Raw genomic sequence first — 19,254 nt, forward strand, 5'->3', positions numbered from 1 at the left:
CTGTCACTCTATCTGCCTGTGCTCACTCTCTCTGTCAAATAAATAAATAAAATCTTTAAAAAAAAAAAAAGTCTTATTCTCTGTGCTAAAGTCTAAAAAAGATTTTTTTTAAAGATTTTATTTATTTATTTAACAGAGAGAGACACAATGACAGAGGGAACACAAGCAGGGGGAGTGGGAGAGGGAGAAGCAGGCTTTCCACTGAGCAGGAAGCCTGATGCAGGGCTCAATCCCAGAACCCTGAGATCATGACCTGAGCTGAAGGCAGAAGCTTAACGACTGGGCCACCCGGGCACCCCAAGATTTTTTTTTAAGGTGGCTGTAAACTGCTGCAAAAATGACACAAGCTAAAACATAAAGGAGCTCTTCCTTCACAGACATAGAAGGCTCCATTGGAAGTAACTGAAACAAAAAAAAGTCTTATACCAAGATACAGAGAGGAGGACACTGGGCTAGGAATCAAGAATTATTACTATAGACTCAGCTAAACCACTCTTCTTTCACATAAAACCTGGAAAAGTCATACCTCTCACTGGATCTCAGTTTCCTTATGTGAAACTAAGAGTTGACCTCAAAAATCCCTTTCAGGGATCTGAATCCCACACCTTCCCTGGCTTCCTATCAGGAAGGCTTGTTTCAGGCTACCTAATTCCTTACGAGTCCATCATAAGCCTCCCCAGCCTCCACTGATGGATTCTACTCCTCTCTACTTCTTTCCTTACATAGCACACTCTTTCATGCCTCTTGTTGCCCTACATGTTCTCTCTAAGCAATACCCTCCAGGTCTATGTTTTCAACTACCACCAGTACAGAGTTCTTGGAGGGGTTTAGTCTCCCTGGAACACCAGGTCCTAGCACACTGCTGAGCAGATACTGCATGGAATAAGTGTTTGCTAAAGAGCTAAACCCATGGGTCAGTGAGAAAATGGCAGCTTACCACCGCAAAAACAATGAATACATTTTAACCAAAAGAAAAAACATGCAGACAAAAGCTGAAACAATTAAAGAGTAAAATAAAAGCTAATATGTGAAACAACAAAGAAAAGGTATATCCACCACAACTTTAATCCTCAAGCAAATTTAAATGACTCCAAAATAAATAATAAGGAAGGAAAAGAGAGGTGTGTAGTGAGAAAGGGTAAATAAGGATAAAGAAATGATTAGGAACACCATAAGACAAAAATTAAGTTTGTAATCATGATAGAAAATCAAGAAACTAGAATAACAGAATTACTACAAAACAATGAAACAAATTATGAGAAGAACGACTACTTAATAAACACTTCCCTGTTTATCACAGTGAAGACTAATGCACAGAGACCCACCCCCTATTCTAGACATACGCAATTTGCTTCAAAGAAATAACAAAGAATGAAGCGCTTATAAATTTAACCCATTTATTACAGTTTTTTAATTTGTTTAAGGAAGGGAGCTACTGGTATATTTAAGACCACTTTAGAATAAAAGGAATATGAAAAATAAACCCAATTCTAACAGCACGATAAGCCTCATTTTTTTTTAAATAACCATTATTAAAATATATATCAAAATCATGGCGAACTATGGTGATGGTTACACAACTCTACAAATATACTGAAAGTCACTGAATTGTAAATAATAATAAAAGAAATAAAAACAATTAAAAACAATTAAAATCCAGATACAGGGGGCGCCTGGGTGGCTCAGTGGGTTAAGCCTCTGCCTTCAGCTCAGGTCATGATCTCAGGGTCCTGGGATCAAGTCCCGCATCAGGCTCTCCGCTAAGCAGGGAGCCTGCTTCCTCCTCTCTCTCTCTGCCTGCCTCTCTGCCTACTTGTGATCTTTGTCAAATAAATAAATAAAATCTTTTTAAAATAATTAAATAAATAAAAATAAATAAAATCCAGATACAGGACATTTAAACATTGCTAACAACCTTCTAAAATGATTACAAAATTCTCAGAGAACTCTAGCACTATGTAAAAGGTTGTAAAATTTCCAAATATCTTTGATGAAGTAGTCCACTTGAGATTTTTTTTTTTTAAGATTTTATTTATTTATTTGACAGACAGAGATCACAAGTAGCCAGAGAGGCAGGCAGAGAGAGACTGGGAAGCAGGCTCCCCGCTGAGCAAAGAGCCCGATGCAAGGCTCGATCCCAGGACCCTGAGATCATGAGGTTTAAACCCACTGAGCCACCAGGCACCCCTCCACTTGAGATTTTAACGGCAAGAAATAAGTGTCCCATAAGTCAACCCTTCCACTTGTGTACTCTCATTCCTTCTGCCATGATCAACACATATCTGACCTTTCCCATCTCTCATGATGAATTCTGCCCTCTCAGTGGAATTCTCCCCATGAGCACATGAGCACTTTATAGCTCCCATCTTCAAAACAACAAAACTCTCTTGGCCTCCACATAAGCCTCTGGTTATCATTTCATTTCTATGTGCCCCTCATAGAACAACCCCTCACTACAGCTGCCTAACTCCCTGTCTCCAAATCCTCCTCTACCATTCTCTCTTGACATCCTTCTCATCACATTTTCTGCCCTGGAATCACTACTGACTTTTCCTTCCCTCACACTCCACATCCAATCCAAAACTATCCGTTCTACCACTAAAGTCTGACTGAAGTCCAACTGATTCTCATCACTTCCACACTTGCACTGTCTCAGCCACCAACATCCCTTACTTGGGTTCTTTTAAGAGCCTCCAACTTAGTCTCTCTACCTCTGCCCTTATCCTACAACGCAGTCTCGAAAGAGTAGCCAGAATGATCCTTTTAAAAGTAAATCTGTCCGGCTCCCGGCTCAGCAGGGAGTCTGCTTCTCCCTCTGACCTCTTTCCTCTCTCTCTCTCTCTCAAATAAATAAATAAAATCTTTAAAAAAAAAAAAAAAAAAAAAAAAAAAGGAAATCTGATGGGGGCGCCTGGCTGACTCAGTAACAAGAGCAACTCTTGATCTCGGGGTCATGAGTTCAAGCTCCATGCTGGGTGGAGAGGTCACTTAAATAAAAAAACATATAGGGCGCCTGGGTGGCTCAGTGGGTTAAGCCACTGCCTTCGGCTCGGGTCATGATCTCAGGGTCCTGGGATCGAGTCCCGCATCGGACTCTCTGCTCAGCAGGGAGCCTGCTTCCTCCTCTCTCTCTGCCTACTTGTGTTCTCTCTCTGTCAAATAAATAAATAAAATCTTAAAAAAAAAAAAAAAATAAAAAATAAAAATAAAAATAAAAAAGCTTTGCACAGTGGCAGTATCGTAGCCAATGAGGTTTATCCGAGGCGCGATTATTGCTAATTGAAAATAAAAATTAAAAAAACATATAAAAATAAAGTAAATCTGGGGGCACCTAGGTGGCTCAGTAGGTTAAGCGTCTGCCTTCGGCTCAGGTCATGATCTCAGGGTGCTGGGATCGAGTCCCACATAAGGCTCCCTGCTCAGCGGGGAGCATGCTTCTCCCTTTCTCCACTCCTCACTTGTGTTCTCTTATTCTCTCTCTCAAATAAATAAAATCTTTTTTTTTTTAAAGATTTTATCTATTTGTTTGATAGAGAGAGATCACAAGTAGACAGAGAGGTAGGCAGAGAGAGAATGGGAAGCAGGCTCCCTGCTGAGCAGAGAGCCCGATGAGGGGCTCGATCCCAGGACTCCGAGATCATGACCCAAGCCGAAGGCAGCGGCCCAACCCACTGAGCCACCCAGGTGCCCCGATAAATAAAATCTTTTAAAAAAATAAAGTAAATCTGATTAATGCACACAGAGAAGTTAAGTTACAGAGCTAAATTGCGGCAAAACTGGGATTCACATCCAGGTTCAGTGTAGATCTCTCTGAACCACAGAGAACTTGAAACAACAAACTGGTCCAAAGAACTAACGGTTCCTAAGTTTCTGATGCACAAATCTTAAACAAGTTTTTCAGATCACAAAGTGTCCTGCGATAAAATAGTAAGAATACTGAGAAAAGGTAAGAAAATTTATATAAATGGAAGCTGTGCCTCTTTAAAGAAAAAGAAAATGTTGATAAGGGGGAGGGGTGGGAGGCAGGAAATTACATCAAAACCCTCTGTGCAAGCGAGCTCTCCAGTGGCCTCTTATCTAATCAGAACAGCACCCAGAGTCCTGACATGGCTTACGAGGCCCCGGAAGGCTACTTCTGTTCCTTCCCTCCTTGCTCTGCCCCCACCTCACTGGCAGGTGTCATCACCCAAGGGGCTGTGCCTGGAACACTCGTCCTGAAAAGAGCTGTTCAGTTACCTCCTTCATCTCCTTCAGGCTTCATCTCCACGTCATCTTATTGGAAAGGCCTTTCACAACCATTCACTGGAAATAATATGTCCACCACCACTACCACCAACTTCACATTCTTTCTTATGTTGTTCTACCCTGCATTTATCACAGTCTGTTGTTTACTTGTTCAGTACTATAGAAACGTCATGAAGTCAGCTGCTTCCCCCCAACACCCATGATAATCCCAGAACCTAGAACATTACCTGGCACATATTAGGCACTAGATAAACACTTGCTGAATGAGTAAAAATGAAAGAGGAAAAAAAATGTATGACTTATAAACTTACATGAACGCTTCTTTAAGGGAAAAAAACCAATAAACTGCCAAATGCCAAAATGAGTTAAATGCTTCAACACAGTATTTAAACATAGAGCACAAATCCACAAGACAATTAGCATGTGACACAGACCATATAGGATAGTAATAGAAATACATACAAATTACAATCCCGAGAAGATCTATAAATTGGTTATTTTATTTAAAAAACATACTGACAGGGGCACCTGGCTGGCTCAGGTGAATGCAACTCTTGATCTTTGGGTTAGGAGTTCAAGTCCCACGTTGGGTATAGAGATTACTTAAAAAAAAATCTTAAAAAAACAAACTGAGATATAAAAATCAGAAGATTTGTATGATAATGAAAGTAGAATTTCTATTCATTAGATTATTTTTTTGTCCTGTAAAGACACTCGGGACCATAACATATAAAATAAGCAAACAAAAAAGCTAGTTATACTAACTCGACCTTTAAAAAATTGTATTTCAACACACAGAGTAAAATCCTGATCTGAACATATGAACACCATATAAACAAAATGAGTTTCTTACAGAGAGAGCTGCATCTGGGGTAAGTCAGCTGAATTATATTTATGCATGAAATCTCTGGCCCATTTAGAAAATGAAGGAAGATACTCCTCTACTTCTTGTTTTATCTCTTCTTGATTCAGATTTAATCGATACCTGCAAAATAAGAGATTAAACAAGAAAGCATAAACATGAAAAAGTAAGTAAGAACCAAAACATCCAAATAAACAAGTTATCCACAAACTAATTAATGGATATATAATGTGATATATATGGGCCACCTGGCTGCTTCAGTTGGTAGAGCACAGAGCATGTGACTGGCTCGTGATCTCAGGGGTGTGAGCTCATGCCCCACATTGGGGAAAGAGTTTACTTAAAAATTAAGTAAATAGGGGCGCCTGGGTGGCTCAATGGGTTAAAGCCTCTGCCTTTGGCTCGGGTCGTGATCCCAGGGTCCTGAGATCAAGCCCCACATGGGGCTCTCTGCTCAGCGGTGAGCCTGCTTCCCTCTCTCTCTTCTGCCTGCCTCTCTGCCTACTTGTGATCTCTGCCTGTCAAATAAGTAAATAAATAATCTTAAAAAAAAAATTAAGTAAATAAAATCTTTTTTTTAAATGTGGTGTATACATACAATGGAATATTATTCAGCCTTAAAACTGAAGAAAGCAGAGGCCTATCGGTCCTCCAAAAGAACTGGTTCAGCAGAGAAAACAATATTAGCAACCTAGTTCTGCCAAAATTGCTTCTCCTGAGCACAGTAGCAACCTCAAGCTACAAGACAAGCTGAAATTCCTCAGGGGAGCAAATGCTGATACCAGAAAGCTCCAAATGATCACATATTCAGACGACCAAAGGCAAGGGTTATCCTTGCAAAAGGCTGCTTGAAATCTGGCCAAGTCCTTGGCTAATAGCTGGACGCCACACCAAGCACAAAGACCCCTGACACAGACATCGAATGTCACCACCTGCAGGCCCCAGCCACCGGGCTGTGTGGGGAGAGGCCTGAAGGCAAGGTGAGCAAGACCAGCGCTGCCCAATGTAGTGGGGGCTCCTGAGCCCACGGGGAACGCTGGACTGTCCAGAGCCCTGCTCAGCCTGTTCTACAGGTACTGTCATCGTGGTATACAGCCCATCGTGTATACCATGGCATATACTACTTAATCTTAGAATCTACACACATCTAATAGGTGAATCTCAGTAAAAAGCATATGGGTGCTGTCTGCACTAATCCTGCAACTTTTCTCTAAATTTCAAATTATTTCCAAATAAAAAGATGTTTTAAATGTTTTAAGGGCATATATTCTCTGGCCCCACAATTCTACTTCTAAGTATTTAAGCCAGATATATGCCTCAAAGGTATGAAATAAGGGATATATAAAGGTAGTTTTTTTAAAGATTTGTTTATTTACTGGAGAGACAGAGAGCGAGAGAGGGAAGACAGGGGCAGAGGGAGAGGGAGAGAAAACCTCAAGCAAACTCCACACTGAGCACAGAATCCCAAGGCAGGGCTCAATCCCACGACTCTGAGATCATGATTTAAGCTGAAATCAAGAGTTGAAAGCTTAACCAGCTGGGCCACCCAGGGGCCCCTAAAGGTGTTTCTTACACGATTGCTAATAAAAGCAAAGACTGAAATGCCAGGGGGATACTTAAATAAATTACAGTACATCCATACGATGAAATATTACACCATTATTAATTAAAATTGAGACAGCTCAGGGGTGCCTGAGTGGCTCAGCCAGTTGGGCGTCAGACTCTCGATTTCAGCTCAGGTCATGACCATGGGGTCATGAGATCAAGCCCCGCAGCAGGCTTGGCACTGGGCTGGGTGTAGAGCCTGTTTAAGTTTTTCCCTCTCCCTCTCCCTCTGCCCCTACCACCCCCTACCCATGCTCTCTCTCTCAAAAAATAAAAGCTCAGAAAGTACTACCAAGGAATGATCACCACACTTAACCTTTAAGTGCACAATAACATACATAGTATTCTACAATTTTTTTTTAAGATTTTATTTATTTATTTGACAGACAGAGATCACAAATAGGCAGAGAGGCAGGCAGGGCGGGGCGGGGGGGAAGCAGGCTCCCCGCTGAGCAGAGAGCCCGATGCGGGGCTCGATCCCAGGACCCCAGGATCATGACCTAAGCCGAAGGCAGAGGCTTTAACCCACTGAGCCACTCAGGTGCCCCAGTATTCTACAATTTACCTAACAAAAAATATATATGTACACATACATACACACACACACATATAAACACTTGAAATCTCTGTAAAATGACATACAAGAAACTGGTAACAGTGGTTGCCTTTGGGGCAACTGGATGGCTCTGTCGGTCAAGTGTCTGCCTTTAGTTCAGGTCATAAACCCAGGGTCCTGGGACTGGATCCCTCATCAGCCTCCCTGCTCAGCAGGTAGCCTGCTTCTCCCTCTGCCTGCTGTTCCCCCTACTTCTGCTCTCTGTCAAATAAACAAAATCTTAAAAAAAGAAACCAAAACCAGTAGATGCCTTTGGGAAGAGGAACTACGTGACGAGGAGGACGCAGGGAAAAAGGACTTACTTTGTACCAGAGAGCCTCTTATACTCCCATAATAGGGTATATACAAATTTAAAACCTTTTTAGGAATAATAATTCATTATTTTAAAAAAAATCTACACATTTGGGTAATCTTTTCCTAAATAACTTTCTCCAACCATTTTGGAGCCATTCTTCATTGTCATGATGTCCTTAGGTAAATTCTTCCCAGTGTTTTATTTTTTACAGAGTAGACCCTTTAAAATTTCCAAACCAGTCCATACTGGTTATTTAACATCTTCTGCATTTAAATTCTCCCTTATTAATTTTAGCCAAGTCACAGAAAAACAACACGTAACAGCCTGGTCTTTCCTGAAATTATTAAGATACTTAAGGTAGGCTCTCCGAGCCTAGACTTTTATAGGTATTAACAAGAAGATAAAGCATAGAAGATAAAAATCTGGGGGCACCTGGGGGGTTAAGTGGGTTAAGCATCCAACTCTTGGGGCGCCTGGGTGGCTCACTCATTAAACATCTGCCTTCGGCTCAGGTCATGATCCTAAGGTCCTGGGATAGAGCCCTGCATCAGGCTCCCTGCTTGGCAGGAAGCCTGCTTCTCCCTCTCCCACTCCCCCTGCTTGTGTTCCCTTTCTCGCTGTGTCTTCTATCAAACAGATAAATAAAATCTTAAAAAAAAAAAAAAAAGCATCCAACCCTTGATCCCAGCTCAGTCCTTGACCTCAGGGCTGTGAGTTTAAGCCCCTGCTGGGCTCCACACCTTGACAAACAGGGGGGCTGGGTGGAGTTTCAGGTCATGCAGGGTCCTGGGATCGAGTGCTGGGCTCTCCACACTGGCCTACTTGTGATCTCTCCTGTATTTAAAATCTTTAAAAAAAAAAAAAAAAAAAAAAAAAAACAAACAAACAAAAAAAGTGACATCTAAATGTCTCAGTCGGTTAAGCAGCTGTCTTTGACTCCGGTCATGATCCCAGGGTCCTAGGATAGAGTCCCGTATCAGGCTCCTTGCTAAGCGGGGAAGCTGCTTCTTCCTCTACGTCTGCCTATAGCTTCCCTACTTGTGCTCGCTCTCTCTGACAAATAAATAAATCTTTAAAAATCTATTCTAAGATCTATAATAAGGTAGAAGGACCTATGAGAGGGTAGAAAAGAACTTTCAACCTGTTGTTTTAGGGTCTGGGAATTTTTAAAAATTTTTCTCTTGGGGTGCCTGGGTGGCTCAGTCAGTAAATGTCTGCTTTTGGCTCAGGTCGTGATCCCAGAGTCCTGGGGTCCGACGGCATCTGGCTCCCTGCTCAACGGGAAGCCTGCTTCTCCCTCTCCCACTCCTCCTGCTTGTGTTCCCTCTCTCACTGCATCTCGCTCTGTCAAATAAATAAACAAAATCTTAAAAAAAAAAATAAGTTTTCTCTTGATGGGACGGCTGACTGGCTTAGTCAGTAGAGCCTGTAACTCTTGATCTTGGTGTGGTGAGTTTTCACCCCACACGTGGGGTAGAGTTTACTTTAAAAAAGGGTCACTACAGCTTCCTGCTTGCACACTTTCTTAGACCCTTTAATCTGAAATAGCAGCTGCTGTGTTGTAGGAGAGACTCACATGGCAAGAAACTGAAGCCTCATGACAACAGCCATGACTGTTACCACCTTGGAAACAGATCCTCCCTTCAAAGGACTGCAGCTCCAAGGGCGCCTGGGTGGCTCAGTGAGTTAAAGCCTCTGCCTTTGGCTCAGGTCATGATCCCAAGTCCTGGGATCGAGCCCCGCATCGGGCTCTCTGCTCTGTGGGGAGCCTGCTTCCTCCCCTCTCTCTCTCTCTCTGCCTGCCTCTCTGCCTTCCTGTGATCTCTGTCTGTTGAATAAATAAATAAAATCTTAAAAAAAAAAAAAAAAAAAAAGGACTGCAGCTCCAAACAGGAGACCCTGAGCCCGAGCCATCCAGCTAAGGTACCTCTGAATTCCTAACCTATAGAAACTATGAGATAATTGATTAAATACTTGTCATTTAAGCCACTATGGTTTTTTTTTTAAGCCACTAAGTTTGTTTGTTTGTTTTATTTGACACAGAGAGAGAGTACGCACAAGAAGGGAAAGTGGCAGGCAGGGGGAGAGGGAGAAGCAGGCTCCCCGCTGAGCAGAGAGCCAAAGGTGGGGCTTGATCCAGGACCCTGAGATCACGACCTGAGAGGAAAGCAGATGCTTAACTGACCAAGGCACCCAGGCGCCCCTTAAGCTACTAAGTTTTGATGTGATTTGTTTCAGGGCAATGATCAATACAACACACAACAGGCATCACTGTGTGTTGATTAGAGTAGGACAAAAAAAATTAAAACTCTGAAATGCCATAAACAAGTGTTGGCAAGAATGTAGGGAAAAAAAAACCCAAAAAACCCTTATGTACTATTGGTGAAAATGCAAACTGGTGCAGCCACAGTGGAAACAGTATGGCGGTTCCTCAAAAAAATTAAAAATATAACTACCCTTTGATCCTGAATCACACTACTGGGTATTTACCCAAAGAATTCAAAAACACTAATTCAAAGGGTATATGCACCCCTATGCTTATAGCAGCATTTACAATAGACAAATTGTAGAAGCAGCCCAAGTGTCCATCAATAGATAAGTGGATAAAGATGGCAAGAGAGTGTGCGCACGTGCGCACACACACACACACACACACAGGAATATTACTCAGCCATAAAAAAAGAATGAAATCTTGTCTTTTACAACAACATGGATGGACCTAGAGAGTTTAACACTAAGCGAAGGAAGTCAGAGAAAGACAAATACCATACAATTTCACTCATATGTGGAATTTAAGAAACAATCAAAAAAACAAAACAAAAACAAAAACAAAAAAAACCAACAATGGGAAAAAAAGGTCCTGACCCAAAAACAGACTCTTAACTGTGAAGAACAAACTGATGGTTACCAGAGAGGAGGTGGGTGGGAGAATGGGTAAAATAGATGAAGGAGATTAAGACTCCACTTATCTCAATGAGCACAGGGTGATGTGTGGCTGTGCTAAATCACTACATTGTACACCTGAACTAATATAACATTGTATGTTAACTATACTGGAAGTGTAATTAAAAACTTAATAAAGAAAAAAAGGTAAGTTACTTTATATATATGACATTTCTTTTAAAAAAGCAAAATTAAAAAAAAATAAAAATAAAAATAAAAAAAAATAAAAAAAATAAATAAATAAAAAAGCAAAATTATCTGTTTTACAGTAAAACCTTGACCAAGGCACAATCTCTCTGTGTTAGTGTTTCTTCATTTATAACGGATCATATAAGATGACTAAAAGCACTAAACACAGGGCCTGACACACATCAGGGTTCTAAAATGTTTTTAGGATGGAGTGCCTGGGTGGCTCAGTTGTTTATGCATCTGTCTTCAGCTCAGGTCCTGATCTCCAGGTCCTGGGATCGAGTCCCATATTGGGCTCCTGGCTCAGTGGGAAGTCCGCCTCTTCCTCTGCCTCTCCCCCCATTCCCGCTCTCTCCTCTTCTTTCTCTCTCATATAAATAAATAAAATCTTCTTTAAAAAAAAATAAGAAAGAGGGGCACCTGGGTGGCTCAGTTGGTTAAGAGACTTCCTTCAGCTCAGGTCATGATCCTGGAGTCCCGGGATCAAGTCACACATCGGACTCCCTGCTGGGCAGGGAGTCTGCTTCTCCTGCTGACCTTTTTCCACTCATGCTCTCTCTCTCTCTCATTCTCTCTCTCTCTCAAATAAATAAATAAAAATTAAAAAGAAAAAAAGAAAAACAAAAGAAAAAATTCTTAGGACAATAGATCATATGGCATTAGCATACAACTGTATGGCATTCTGGAACACATTTTTTCCATATAAACAGGGAAAGAGGTTACCGCGTGACTCAGTGGGTTAAGCCTCTGCCTTCTGCTCAGGTCATGATCCCAGGGTCCTGGGATCAAGGCCTACATGGGGCTCTCTGTTCAGCAGGGAGCCTACTTCCCCCCCTCTCTGTCTGCCTCTCTGCCTACTTGGGATCTCTCTCTGTGTCAAATAAATAAATAAACAAATAAATCTTTTTTAAAATAAATAAATAAACTGGGAAAGAGAATTACATCTGGGAAAAGGTTTACGACAACTAGTCTAGAAATCAAAATTACCCCTAATAAAAATAATTCTGTGAAAAAACACGGTTTGCAATAAGAGTCACAAAGAAACAGAATATGCCTATATTCTGTTATTCAAATATTCAAAGAAGCAGAATATGCCAACCTCTCTGCATATAGTCACTCATAAAATGTCAATGATTAGCCATTTGTGGGTTTACGTATATTCGCTCCACTGTCATAAAAATTTTGCAAAATAGGTATTACCGCCTTTTTCAAAATCTTTAGGTAACCTGTTCAAACCTAAAACTGGCAAAGCTAAAATTTAAAACTAGGTCCATCTGACTCCCAAACCCATACAATTTATAGTATGTCACATTTCTAGAAATAAAGCAAAATGTTTTTCATACTCTTGGAGAGCAACTGGAGTCTATTGTGCACGTGTACAGATATTTTTAGCTCAAGAGTTTCTATTCTGCAATTTCAGAAGATCATCACAGAACTGCAGTGGGGTACTACAACCTTGAACTTGCAATTCTAGTATTATTCTGATTTATATTTAATAGTCTAATAATGAAATACCGTATGGATTCCAGGAGAGAATTCTCTATAATAAAATAGTACCTATAGCACATGTTGTAACTACTTACATTTCCTTGAGATGCCTTATTTCTTGAACAGTTTGAAAAGCAAATTCTTGTAGCTTTTCTGGGGCAAAGCTATTGCTTATTGCTTTTTGAAATACTTCATGAAGAACTGTACCAATCAGCATTTGGCGCGTGGCTGGATCAGAGCTCTATTTAAAAAAAAAAAATCATACATTTTATTTCAAAACATATTAAAGACACGATCCCATATTTTATTACCTATCCTATTAGATCACCACAGCCAAAGTGCACAGGTGAGACAAATGTCAAAATATTAAATAACTTTTTTCTAGTGAGTAAAATTATAGATGATTTTAACTTTCAAGTTTTTTTTTTTTAATTTATTCATTTGAGAGAGAAGAGAGTACACAAGCAGGGGGAGAGGGAGAGGGAGAAGCAGACTCCCCATGAGCAGGGAGCCCAATGCAGGGCTGGATCCCAGGACCCTGAGATCATGACCTGAGCCAAAAGCAGACACTCAACTGACTGAGCAACCCAGGCACCCAACTTTTACTTTCTTCTATTCAGAATTACTTGATTTTACAAGCATGTTCTTTTTAATCAGTGATTTCCATTTTGAAAACATTAAAAATAACCTCTATGTAAAATTTCAATGTATTCTCAAATGCTTAACATATTATTTTCTAATTTCACTTTATAATCTACTCAAATTAAATGCAGCCATAGCTCATAAATTCATGTAAGTAAAAGATATTATCAAACATAAACTTCAGGGCATCTCAATGGCTCAGTCATTAAGCGTCTGCCTTCAGGTTGGGTCATGATTCCCAGGTCCTGGGATTGAGCCCTGCATCAGGCTCTCTGCTCAGCAGGGAGTCTGCTTCTCCCTCTCACACTCCCCCTGCTTGTGTTCCCTCTCTCTGTGTCTCTCTCTGTCAAATAAATAAAATCTTAAAAAAACAAACAAAAACCATAAACTTCAAACTTACAACAAAGATTTTTGACAAGGGGACTTGTCAAAAATGTTCCCTCCACTCAGAAAGAACCAGTATTTTAAAAAAAGACACCATATTTCTCAATTAACTCTATTCTTAGCTTAGACCTTCCTCTTAAAGATATAATAAAGCCACCAAAACACGCTTCAGAAATCTTAAAAATTAATTTACAGAGGACTCTCTGTACTACTTATGCAAGTTCTTTGTGAGTCCTAAGAACTTAAAATAGAAAGTTTTTAAGAATTAAAAAATATTCAGGGCTAACTTATAAAATGTAGTTAAAAGACAAGTTGATAGCCCTTACCCACAAATGAAAATATAAAGCTGATTTTTTAAAACTACAATTAATTGACAACTAAGACTATTAGAAAATGTCTATTTAGGGATTTTTCCTTCTCTTTTTTTTTCTTTTTGCTCAGCTGTATTTTTGGATTTCTATATACATATAAATTGTATAATTTTTAAAATACCCTGAAAAGAAGAAATTCTTTAACAAATAAAACCCAGGTTCTTCAACAAATGGTACTGAAGCAAAGAGGGAGACATACCAACCAAACATAATGCAAAAAAATTTTTTTTGGAAGAACCTGGCTGGCTCAGTCAGAGAAGCATGCAAATCTTGATCTTGGGGTTATAGTTTCAAGCTCTATGTTGGGATTAGAGACTACTTAAAAAAAAATAAAATCTTGGGGCACCTGGGTGGCTCAGTAGGTTAAGCCTCTGCCTTCGGCTCAGGTCATGATCTCAGGGTTCTGGGATCAAGCCCCAAATCAGGCCCTCCGCTCAGCAGGGAGCCTGCTTCCACACCTCCCCCTTTGCCTCTCTGCCTACTTGTGATCTGTCTGACAAATAAATAAATAAAATCTTTAAAAAAATAAAAATAATTTTAAAATAATAAAAAATAAAATCTTAAGGGATGCCTGGGTGGCTCAGTTGCTTAAGCATCTGCTCTCACGGTCATATGATCAAGCCCTGTAAAGGGCCCTCTGCACTCAGTACAGAGTCTGCTTCAGACTGTCTCTCCCTCCCATGTGCTCTCTCTCTCTCAAATAAATAAAATCTTCAAAAAATAGTAAATAAAATCTTTTAAAAAAGGAAGAAAAAGAAAAAGATCTTGGATCTTTTGGATTCTGACTAATTCTAATAAAACAACTGAATAAAAAGATATTTTCTTGGGGCACCTGGGTGACTCAGTCAGTTAAGGGCCTGCCTTCAGCTCTGGTCATGCTCCCAGACTCCTGGGATCAGTCTGCATCAGGCTCCCTGCTCAGCGGGGATCCTGCTTCTCCCTCTCCCTCTGCCTGCCACTCCCCCTGCTTGTGTTCTCTCTCTCCCTCTGACAAAAATTTTAAAGCTTTTATTTATTATTTGAGAGAGAGAGAGCACAAGCAAGAGAAAGAGTATGAGCAAGGGGGAGGGGCAAAGGGAGAGAGAGAAGCAAACTCCCCACCAAGCAGAGAGCCCAGTTCAGGGCTCGATCCCAGACCTCAGTATCATGACTTGAACTGAAGGCAGACGCTTAATCCACTGAACCACCCAGGTCCCCCTAAAAAGATATTTTCAATAAAGCACATTACAGGGGCGCCTGGGTGGCTCAGTCGGATAAGCATCCAACTTTTGATTTCAGCTCAGATGATGATCTCAGGGTTGTGAGATGGAGCGTGTCTGGCTTGACACTGAGCACAGAGCCTGCCTGAGATTCTCTCTCCCTTTCCCCCCACCCCCCGAACCCCGCAAGCACTCCCCTTCTCTCTAAACAATAAAAATAAGAAATAATAAAAAGACATTACAGAAAATTGAGCATTATATTAATTTAAGGAATTACGATTCTTTATATTATGTATGATAAAGATATTATATTTATATTTTAAATATCTTCAGCTTTCATTTACTTGCAAAATAATAGAATGTTTGAGAACAACAAAATGGACACATGGGAGTTTACTTAAAAAAAAAAAAAAAAAAAAAAAGTGTTATCAGGCGCCTGGCTGGCTCAGTCAGTTAAGTGTCTGCCGTTGGTTTAGGTCATGATCCCAGGGTCCTGGGACTGAGCCCATCAGGCTCCCTGCTTAGTGGGGAACCTATTTCTCCCTCTCCCTCTGCGCGCCACTCCCCCACTTGTGTGCTCTCTTTCTCTGTCAAGTAAATAAATTTTTAAAAAGATTTTTTTTTGAAAGTGTGAAAGTGCTCTGTAACTCTAATACCCGTAGAAACACCAGCTGTTAATATTATTCACCCTAAAAGTTTCACTCAAGACAGCTCTTCTCATACACCGAATACTACTGGCTATGCTTGTGCCAGAAATCAGTATGTCTGGATATAGAATCAAATATCCAAAATCTTCATCTATTATCCAAGTATCAGATAGGCAGTCTCCCTCCAAATGAATGATGTCCCCTGGCTCCACTGGTACCGAGCACCTACAAATAAAGCATAGTATACATAGTTTAGATTCCTACATTTAAACATATTAAAGAAGCTTCAAAAAGTAAACAAATATTTTATCTAAAGGAAGGGTATCTGTAAACTTATGGGTCTTTCAAAAAAATCTAACACTAGGATGTAGTCTTTTGAATCTTCTCCTAGTCACTCTACTCCTTTCTACCTTTGAAATATACCTGAGAATACTCAGGGGTCTTCCTGAAATACCAAAAAGGAAAACTGCTTAATGTTAGCATCATCTAACACAAAAGCTACCAAATCTTTAATAGTGTTAATACATTGCTCCAATTCCTAAAACTTCTAGTGTATCTAGTTTCTGTAAGTCCTAAGGCATGAAGCCAAACCCAATGTGTTAAGCATAAAATATTTATCATTTTTATCTGGACAAAAAGCCTAAATAGACAAAATTAGACCTCCACTTTCTGGGCATTTCCCCTTCACCCCTCACAAACCATACTTTGCTTGAGTAGAGAACTCTAGGGTTTAAGAATGTTCTAATACTGTAATTAATTTTGCTCTTAGTGAAAAGCTGCAATCTTAAGACAAAAAGTACTGGGAAATTTTAGAAGTAGTCGCTTAATAAGGACCTTTGTAATAAATTTTCAAATGACAATAAAAACCAAGTTTCAGAATAAGGAACTTGAGATGCTGGGGTAACAAGCACAATTTCTACAAGAAATTAATTCAGGTTCATTTCTATTCCCTTTATTAACAATTAAATTATAGCAACATCCACAAAAGCCAATGTGATGAGTTTTAAAATGGTCCCCTTAAGCCAGATTAGTGCTCAAAGTAACACGAAAATTACCAGTCATTCCTAAGGATACACAGTTCTTTATTTTCTAGTGACTGGGAAGCAGTAATGATTAGGTGTTTTTCATGGGTTCCTTCTTCATTCTGTACAATATTGACCGCTAACACCAGGTACCGGTTATCCATTCCTCCGTTCAAAACCATTTTAGAAATGGAACCTTCCACCTTCTTCTGAAATCTGAAAAATATACAAACAAAACTACTTTAATATAAAATAAGTCATCCAATTTCCTTTATCTACAAACCAACCTTCTCAATTTTCTAGGTTTGCTTCTTGTAGAAAGCTTATCACAATGATCATTAGCTAAATAGGTAAAAATTAAGAGACTAAGGGCATAGCAGAATTCCTATTAAAAACCTTCCCAGACATGGGGCACCTGGGTGGCTCAGAGTGTTGGGCCTCTGCCTTCAGCTCAGGTCATGATCTCAGGGTCCTGGGATGGAGCCCTGTATAGGGCTCTCTGCTCAGCAGGGAGCCTGCTTCCCACCCCACCTCTGCCTGCCTCTGCCTACTTGTGATCTCTCTCTCCATTAAATAAATAAAAAAACTTTAAAAAAATTTTTAAAAAAACTTCCCAGACGTAATGACACTTAAAACATGCTTATGATATGGATTTTTCCAAACACACTCTTAGTTCTTAGGAGGAGCTCTCTGGGACATCCATAATCACGAAAATCAAGGATAAATTGAAAAATATTAAATAACAAATTCCTACCACTGGTGCAAACCTTACCAAAGTACAAGCGAAAGGAAATGACTTGGACACTAACCCTTTTGTAAATGAAAGGGATATTTGTCAGGGAAAAGCATAGTGTGGGTGGTTTGGTGATGTCCTACTGTGAGCCACAGTCTTACATTAACCTTTAGGCCTACTTAGAAATCACTACTCCAGGGGCACCTGGGTGGCTCAGTGGGTTAAGCCGCTGCCTTTGGCTCAGGTCATGATCTCAGGGTCCTGGCATCGAGTCCCGCATCGGGCTCTCTGCTCAGCAGGAAGCCTGCTTCCCTCTCTCTCTCTCTGCCTGCCTCTCTGACTACTTGTGATTTCTCTCTGTCAAATAAATAAAAAAAATTTAAAAATCTTAAAAAAAAAAAAGAAAAAAGAAATCACTACTCCAAACTACTATTTCAGGAAGAAAATCCTTCTATAAAATTCAGTGAGAAACAACTAGCCCCTACCTCGCAGAGAAAAGCAAGCTTAATACCTGTCATGTTCGCTCATTCCTTCACGGAGTAACTCACACATTTCTTATTTATAACGGGCAGGTCAACTTCACAACACTTTTATCCATCAATCCTTAATCCGCCTGAAAACTGCAGAATTCTCTAATCATTATAGAAAACACTAAGTCCCTCGTTAGTCTTTCCAGTTTGACTGCAGTCTTTGTCAGTGACAGTACACCTGAGTCCAACGTCGTTACCTCTATAAACACCCAACCCTGGGCTTTCTTACTCTGTAATCACCTCATTCACCTACTTCAGGAGGCCTCAGGCCATGAATTTCCCGGGGTCAGCTGGACGCCTTAAGGATTTCGCAAAGGATAATGCTGATCAAAACCCAAACTGCAGGGACGCCTGGGTGGCTCAGTTGGTTAAGCAGCTGCCTTCGGCTCAGGTCATGATCCCAGCGTCCTGGGATCGAGTCCCACATCAGGCTCCTTGCTCGGCAGGGAGCCTGCTTCTCCCTCTGCCTCTGCCTGCCACTCTGTCTGCCTGTGCTTGCTTTCTCCCCCTCTCTCTCTGATAAATAAATAAAATCTTTAAAAAAAAAAAAAAAACCAAAATGCAAAGATCCGTCAACAATAATTAGTATCATTATTAATTGAAAATAATTCCACACCATGATTATGGGTCAAGTTGTCCTCCTGACTAGTCCAAGTTGAGGGTAGAGAGCTCTCCTGGAGCAAGTTTCCCCGACTTAAACCTAGAGGAAAGCATCTACAGTTGCAACTTCCCTTTATGAAGGCGTTTAAGGTGCCTTACCCTCCCGGAATTCGGGTGAGTGATATCTAGAAAAAGAAATGAACCGTTAAGGGAGTCGTCTCTGGGCTCTGGCCCGAGCGCGGCCCCAAAGAGAATACTACGAAGCGGACCCCAGCTTTACAAACTCGTCGGGAGCCCCGAGTGGGGTCCTTTAACCTCGAGCCCGGCTCCTCCGAGGCGCGGCGGCGGCCTCTCCCGCTCCTTCCTTTCAAATCTCCCGCCGGGCTCCCAGACCCTCCCTCCGCTCCGCTCACCGCTCCGCCGGCGGCTCAGCCTCTTCCCCGAGACTCTTCTTCAGCAGCTCCAGTTCTTCCAGTTGCGCCATAGCAAGCGCGGAAAATGCAAACTGTCGCCAGGTAAAATCAGAGAAACCCAGCAGCTCCCACGACAAAAAAAGAAGCGCGAGTTGGGGAGGCGCTGTGCGCATGCGCCTTCCCGCTGTGGCCCCAAGGGACCTGCGCGAAAGAGCCCCCTCCTGGTCTGGCGCTTCCACGCGGAGCCCCCCACTCGGTCGCGGGAGTCTGAACAAAGTCTTTACTCCCTTGCTTTCGGCTGTCGTAGACGAGAAATCTAATCTGGCCCAGACTAAGTGCTCCCGCTCTTTCTCTTAGACACGCCAATCCTTGCTCAACTCACACTTTTAAAATCAATTGTCCAAACCCAGCCGTCCCTTGTTAGCTTGCAGAATTTTCCAATTTGGGGGTAAACAACCTCCCCTCTTTCT

General features: G+C 41.1%; 1 protein-coding gene and 1 pseudogene across 2 annotated transcripts in view; one reads left to right on the forward strand and one right to left on the reverse strand.

Moving 5' to 3' along the window:
- The window catches only part of DNA2 (DNA replication helicase/nuclease 2), a 55,390-nt gene extending 36,421 nt beyond the window's left edge, over nt 1–18,969 (reverse strand). Inside the window, exons 1-5 of one of the 2 annotated variants that reach the window (XM_045083434.1) lie at nt 18,785–18,969; nt 16,542–16,724; nt 15,528–15,711; nt 12,339–12,484; nt 5,099–5,230 (exon numbers count right to left, since the gene is read on the reverse strand). In XM_045083434.1, the coding sequence (XP_044939369.1) occupies nt 5,099–5,230; nt 12,339–12,484; nt 15,528–15,711; nt 16,542–16,724; nt 18,785–18,957 (818 nt within the window). In that variant the 5' untranslated portion in view covers nt 18,958–18,969. The remainder of the gene's footprint in view (nt 1–5,098; nt 5,231–12,338; nt 12,485–15,527; nt 15,712–16,541; nt 16,725–18,784) is intronic. The other variant, XM_045083433.1, reaches the window with a different exon arrangement.
- Nucleotides 3,219–3,338, forward strand: LOC123393017 (annotated as a pseudogene).
- Nucleotides 18,970–19,254: the final 285 nt, after the last annotated feature.

The sequence above is a fragment of the Mustela putorius genome, unplaced genomic scaffold (genome assembly GCF_011764305.1).
Source record: "Mustela putorius furo isolate JIRA1106 unplaced genomic scaffold, ASM1176430v1.1 tig00000698_pilon_pilon_pilon, whole genome shotgun sequence".
Taxonomy (NCBI): Eukaryota; Metazoa; Chordata; class Mammalia; order Carnivora; family Mustelidae; genus Mustela; species Mustela putorius.